Source organism: Limulus polyphemus, unplaced genomic scaffold, assembly GCF_000517525.1.
Source record: "Limulus polyphemus unplaced genomic scaffold, Limulus_polyphemus-2.1.2 Scaffold3152, whole genome shotgun sequence".
Lineage (NCBI taxonomy): Eukaryota > Metazoa > Arthropoda > Merostomata > Xiphosura > Limulidae > Limulus > Limulus polyphemus.
In genome coordinates, this window is record NW_013668762.1 from 108,310 (window position 1) to 115,703 (window position 7,394).

Consider the following 7,394-nt stretch of genomic DNA (forward strand, 5'->3'; position numbering starts at 1 on the left):
TGCTAAATTAGGGACGGCTAGCGCAGATAGCCCTCCTGTAGCTTTGCGCGAAATTCCAAAACAAACAAACCATTTGTATTTGTTATTGAGGTTAGTTGTGACAAAGCCATGATTAGATTCCGACGAATTGGATAGCTGTTTGGAGTTCATCCATATCTATGCCTCTCCCCATACCTCCGTTTGCCTGTTATATCGACATGTATTGTACTTTGGTGTTTTCCAAGTCGTTGAGGCACCTTTAACGTTGGTTGTGGTGCGTAATCATTTTCGTGTTGTACTTTTGCAGAGGTTCTAAACTGTTTTAACTGTTAAGTTGCACAATTTTGATTGAAGACCGCGAGCTAGCTTTAATTCAGTCTATTTCTGGTTATGATTCTAGTGAGTTCTATTTATCATATCACCTACCCACACCCCCCTACATATCACCTACCCACATCCCCTTATACACGTAATGCAACGCTCCTTGTGAAAAGAGAGTTTAAACTGCTTCTGTGTTATCAGTGCTTCGAATTAATTTCCTAACTGCTGGGCATTAGAAAAGTAAGAGAGAAGAAAAAAACAACTCCAAACACAGAAACAATTAACCCAAACATAATATTTTTTCCAGATTGTTTTACACAGGTAAAAATACAGTTTAGGTTTGTTTGGTTATTCACGAGCGAACCAGGTTGTGCTTGTTATTTCATGACGATTTTTTTTTGTCATTTTGCAAAATATTTAGTATGATACAATACCAAATTAGTGGGCGGGTGATCATGGGAGGGAGCGACTATTTATTTCAAGTGCACGAAATTAATGAAAATGTCGAGTAAATCAACCGTTTTAAGATGGTAATGTTTGATACTATTGTACATAAAGGTACTTGTTTAAAATACTAAGTAACCTTCGAGACACTTATATAGAAAATACGGGGCATGACCTAGGGGTTAATGTACTCGAAATGTGAATCCGAAGATTCACGGTCTGTGTCCCGTTGCCGCAAAAAAAACGCGCTCCGCTCTTAGAGGCCGAGGGTGTGATATGTGTGACAGTCAAATCCCACCTTTCGGTAGACAAAACTTAGTTAGCCCTGCCTTTCATGTACAGATAGCTCTTTGGGCGAAATTAAAAAAAAAAACTTCCAGAAGTAAAATCGCTCTAGCTACAACGACCCAGACTGTTATCTATCAAAGTTGTTTCTGCTGATAATGCAGCTAATTTTTCGACGTATTTTTTTAACTAGTAGCTGTTAAATCACGTTTCGGTTACAATACGTTGACCAAATATTAAAATCCACAAACGAACAACGTTATTTAAACCGATCAACGGGTATGAAATTCACTCTACATGTTTCCACGTGACATTTACACATGTAGAGTGACTTTTTTTTACCCGTTGATCGGTTTAAATAACGATTTTAATTGTGAATTATAAAACGTTGTTCGTTTGTGAATTTTAATATCCTAAATATATATACACACAAGTTTCTTGAATTTTAACCTTTTAATACGTTAGTAGTATATCTAGTTTCACGTGCATTGGGCGTAGAAGGATTTGCATGCCGGACTGTGAATTTAAGTATCCATGGTTCGCGTCCCGTTCTAAAAAAAAATCCTCTTCATACCGTAGGGTCGTGGACGCTAGAGTCACTGTGCAATCCCACTGTTCTATTAGAGTAGCCCAACAGTTGGCGGTGGTTGCTGTTGACTAGTTGTTTCCCTCTAGTCGATCAGTTCAAAATAAGGGAAGGCAACTAGCCCTTCGTGCCCTACTTCAGCGTCTTCAATAAGTCAACTTTACCTTTTATGTGTGTTTGTGTGTGTGCGTGGTATTTACTTAAACTTTATGGTAAGGGTGTTTGCATTCATAATAAGTTTTTATTCTAGTTCACTGATGAAAAATAAATACATTTCCGACGTTACTTGTGACCCTGGGCCAGTCCGTTTCGTAACAACTCATTCATATTTGCATCAGGATTGTGGCTTCGCGAATGGTCCTCGTCTTGTCAGAATTCATTTTTCAGACGGTTCATCCCATCAAAAAGGATGACAATGATACACGCTTTTATAAGAACATAACGTGCATGAAGCTAATATTTCTAGATCATTAACTTTCAACGTGATCGTAAAATCTCGTGTAAAGCTATAAACGAAAAGATAGAAGCTCGTTGCCCTCGGTCTCGGGAACGTGAGTACGTCACCTGTAGGATGATGGCCATAAAAACAACCGTGAGATTTCCTGTCAAGATATTTTCAACAGGACGGATTGGAATTTGGAAGGTCAACAGTAAGGTTGTCAGTCACCGAAACACTGAGATAAGCATACTCGCTGTCACCTTTCCAGTCTTTTTAGCGGTAACCATGACAAGCAGACTTAAATGAAAAAAATAATCTATTTTTTCCTGTTTAGACAGTATGTCAGTCCAGCTTACTCATAATAATGCATCACCCTGATTCGTCCGTTTAAAACGGCTATTTTTGATACACGCTTATATTATCTATGTAAAAAGGTAATTTTTCATATACGCTTGTGATACGTCACTTATAAATAGGGAGTGAGGCATGCTGGGAATAAAAGATCTTGGTAGTGAAAATTATTTTTTTTTGTAACATATGACATTTTAATGGTGGATTTGAAGCCCCTTTTTTAATTTCCGAACGTCATAGGTTTTGGTTTTGTTGTTAAATCTGAATTAAGCCAGACATTTTTTATCCTTTCACACAAAAGGCTCTGTGTAATGAGGTAAAAGAGGAACAGGTAATACAAATGTTTTGACCAAAAATGTATGCTTCTTTTATACAGCTCTTCATAGAAAAGTAAAATATTAACGATATTTCTAACAAAGTTGTAACTCCATTAATATGCTTATAAAAGTGTGAAAATGTTTATATTAATATCTTTTCACTCAAGAATAGAATGACTTTTGGTGTTTGCGTGTGTTTCAGCTATCTTACTAAGTCTGATATTTCTCTGAATTCTAGAGGTTTTCAGCGCAGTGCTTCTTCCGAATGTTTCACATTCTCCAGAAACAGCAGGTGGCGGTGGGGTCGCTATGATGTCACTGTCTCAGGGCAACATTCTACTAACCATTGATTTCAACGGAATCCTCGCCTCCGAAGGTAAAAACTGCAAACGGTTTTAATATGTTGATGATTATAGCCATACTTCTAAATCGGAAATAATCGGCTTCACTTTATAACACGTTAAAGATACTTACAATAGCTTAACTTAGAGAGTGAACACTACCCAGAACAGATGATACTTACAATAGCTTCACTCAGAGAGTGAACACTACCCAGAACAGATGATACTTACAATATACCTTCACTTAGAGAGTGAACACTACCCAGAACAGATGATACTTACAATATACCTTCACTTAGAGAGTGAACACTACCCAAAACAATTGGTACTTACAATATACCTTCACTTAGAGAGTGAACACTACCCAAAACAAATGGTACTTACAATATAGCTTCACTTAGAGAGTGAACACTACCCAAAATAAATGGTACTTACAATATAGCTTCACTTAGAGAGTGAACACTACCCAAAACAAATGGTACTTACAATATAGCTTCACTTAGAGAGTGAACACTACCCAAAATAAATGGTACTTACAATATAGCTTCACTTAGAGAGTGAACACTACCCAGAACAAGTGATACTTACAATAGTTTCACTTCCAGACGTGCTTGGTATGCTGATTGAGAATAACGGAAAGCATATTGAACACATTCAACAGTTTTTGAAATACTTTGGGTCAAATCCTTTTCTGTATAAAACCCATGAATTATTAACTACCCCTGGTGGTATTTAGTTTCCCTAGTACAATTAGTTTTCTCGAGATAAAACTATTGTGAACGTGGAGTAAGCATGATACAATGATGCATTAGCATTATTGGTTTTATTTCAATATTTAACGAGGTTTGTGAGTATACTGGTTACACTTGAACTGCATGCAAAGTATGTTTTTTAGCAAAAGTTTTATACGTTGTTCTTACACGATGGTAATAATAATACAGGATGTCAGAAAAGTCTGGAACCACAGACACTTTAACGAATCTTACAGAATGCGTTCCACATACTGCCCTTGTAATTTGAAAAAAAAACTTGGAGACGGTATTTCCATTCTCTTTAAACACCGCGAAATATATTCGCGTCCATGGTTCGACACTCGTCACGAATTCGTTGTTTCAGATGTTCAGTGTCTCTGCTCTTCTCTTTGTACACACGTGCATTGAGCAGTTTCCGGAAAAAGAAATCCATGGGAGTCAAATCAGGAGATTTCGGGGCCTATTCCCTGAGACCACATCTGTCAATCCAGTGTCTGTCCTGGGAAGGTGTCGTTCTACCAGGCTCGGTCTTGCGATCTGCAAATCATAAATGGTTCCAGACTTTCCTGACATCCTGTAGTACATTAAAAAGTCATATAGGATTTACGGTACCAGTTTTAACTGGTGTTTTTAAGATTTTGTTCAAATTAAAAAAAACAAAAACAGAAAACTTATATCGTTTGTCTTTATGAAGATTCTCGACACGTGCCCTTCATTGTACGTCTGAAGAAACAAGATGACCAGGTTGAGGCTGGAACGATGGTCAGCCTGCAGAAAGTATACCCAGTAAGTGTTTGGTTTGTTATGAATTTCGCGCAAAGCTACACGAGAGCTATCTGCGCTAGCCGTCCCTAAGTTAGCAGTGTAAGACTAGAGGGAATGCAGCTAGTCATCACCACCCACCGTCAACTCTTGGGCTACTCTTTTACCAACGAATAGGAGGATTGCCCGTCACATTCTAATTAGGCGCCCCCACGGCTGAAAGGGCGAGAATGTTTGGTGTGACGGGGATTCGAACCCACGACCCGTAATCTGCGAGTCGAGCCACCTAATCACCTGGCCATGCCGGGCCCGCCAGTAAGTGAATGTATTCTTTAAGCAACGAACTGTACATGGCCTAGTGGTTAGCATGTTCGGATTTTGAATCTAAAGGTTCGTGGTACGAGTCGGTTTCCGCAAAAGGATACACTATAAGAGTTACAGGCAAATTCCACTATTCGGTCTGACAAGAGTTGGCGGCGTGTACTATTGAGTAACTGCCTCCCCTCTAATCTATCAGCTCAAAATATGCGGATAACTATGAATAACAATATATTTTAATAATGAGATGGGCCCCTAGCTCGAAAGGCCAGAAGAGAGAGCCCTCTCGCTTTTACGGAACTAAAACATTAGAAATTCTGAGTTCGATTCCTTGCGGTGGGCAGAGCGTAGGTGCACCATTGTTTAGGTTTGCACTAAAAAACAACATCAGTACTATTCATCAGCCTCTATCTCTTAGATACCTCCAGTACGTTCCCTGTGTACAAAGACAGGGAAAAAAACCCAAATTTTTAACTAGGATGATATTCACTGTGCTTGTGGTGGTTGTAAGATCTGGTAATCATTTTAACTGACGAGTTTGATCTTATTAAGCGCTTTAATAAACACAAAGATCTAAAACATTGATGCTTGTATTTCTCCACTAATCAGAAGCTCGATCAAATTGTCGTAAGCCAATGATAAGCTCGATCACATTGTCGTAAGCCAATGATAAGCTCGATCACATTATTGGAAGTCACATCGTTATAGCAACAGGGACAACTTGATCCTTCATATAGAGGAAATAGAACATTACGCTATTACCACCATAGTGAATAAGAACACTTAAATATAATATCTAAAAGATAAAAAAAAGTATCCGTTATATAACAAACAATACTTTATAATTAGGTCATATGTACGAAGCCAGCGATAAGTTTAGTCACATCGTCGTAATCTGAGTTCGAATTGTAATACTAAACTCGTCGATGAAATAAAATAACACGTTACTATTTATTACTCTGAACGCCACCTAGGCTAAAACTCTAACAACAAATTCTTTTTTTTTCTTTTTTTTTTACAGCTGTCCTATTTTAGATCTAACGGTAAAAGTAAGTCTACCTGCACTTTTCACCTTTGAAAATGTCTTACTGAGATATTTTGGGCAAAGAATAAGCGTGGATGAAACGTGTAGCCTAAATGAACATACCTGTTCGTAGTTAAATATAGCCTCTCCAGTAATGTATACAGGGTTTGCTGCCTTAAGAACTTTACGTATTATTATCTTAGGAAAAGAAAAACTGACTGTTTTGTGTATTGTATAATTAATGTTTTAAATTTCTAATTTTGATGTCTGGATAATAGTTGTATACATTAAGAATTTAGTTTGAGTTCAATAAAATCTGACTACTAAAAGCTTTTAATCTCCAATAAAAGTTGAGTTGTTATTTAACTCTGCTTTGATGTTGGTCTTTATGTTGTAACGAGACTTGTAATCTTTTGTGTTACGAGAGACGAGTGTTTGTTTTTCAAACGATAAAGAAAGTTAAAAAAAAATTTATTTTAGTCTATTTCACACCAAGATTAGTGTTATTCTAATTCCCACCAAGATTAGTATTTTACTCCATTTCACACCAAGATTAGTGTTATTCTAATTCCCACCAAGATTAGTATTTTACTCCATTTCACATCGTTATTAGTGTGCTGCTTTACTTCACATCATTATTAGTATTATTCTAATTCACACCATTATTAGTGTTATACTAATTCACACCATTACTATTGTTATACTAATTCACACCAAGATTAGTGTTTTACTCCATTTCACATCGTTATTAGTGTGCTGCTTTACTTCACATCATTATTAGTATTATTCTAATTTACACCATTATTAGTGTTATACTTATTCACACTATGATTAGTGTTCTACTCTAATTCACACCATTATTAGTGTTATACTAATTCACACTATGATTAGTGTTCTACTCTAATTCACACCATTATTAGTGTTATACTAATTCACACTATGATTAGTGTTCTACTCTAATTCACATCGGAAATAGTGTGTTGCTTTGAATGTGTTTTCACTGTTAATTTTTCTGTGTGGGTTAGTCAACCTCAATGTTTTAATATTGCCTTTAATCTGCACCTAGGACCTAAACACAATTGATGTAAAATTTGACGTCACTTCCGCCCAGGAGCTCCTTTTGTCTCAAAACGGGCTGTTTCTTGAAATATCATCCGAAGACGGGACAAGAGCCCTTTCTGGACCAATATTACCCAAGACTACGTGTAACGGTAATTATCAGCTAGGTGGTTTTCACACTGAGTCAGGTAGTTGATGAAACAAAGGTGAGAATAGGGGCTAATACCCCCCCCCCCAGACGGTAATTATCAGCTAGGTGGTTTTCACACTGAGTCAGGTAGTTGATGAAACAAAGGTGAGAATAGGGGCTAATACCCCCCCCCCCAGACGGTAATTATCAGCTAGGTGGTTTTCACACTGAGTCAGGTAGTTGATGAAACAAAGGTGAGAATAGGGGCTAATACCCCCCCCCCCAG

At 37.4% G+C, this 7,394-nt stretch overlaps 1 protein-coding gene across 1 annotated transcript in view; it reads left to right on the forward strand.

Moving 5' to 3' along the window:
- LOC106468758 (chordin-like) overlaps positions 1-7,394 on the forward strand; it is an 84,651-nt gene that overhangs the window by 69,335 nt on the left and 7,922 nt on the right. Inside the window, exons 9-11 of the mRNA XM_022397121.1 lie at positions 2,961-3,098; positions 4,510-4,601; positions 6,986-7,130. Of these exons, the coding sequence (XP_022252829.1) occupies positions 2,961-3,098; positions 4,510-4,601; positions 6,986-7,130 (375 nt within the window). The remainder of the gene's footprint in view (positions 1-2,960; positions 3,099-4,509; positions 4,602-6,985; positions 7,131-7,394) is intronic.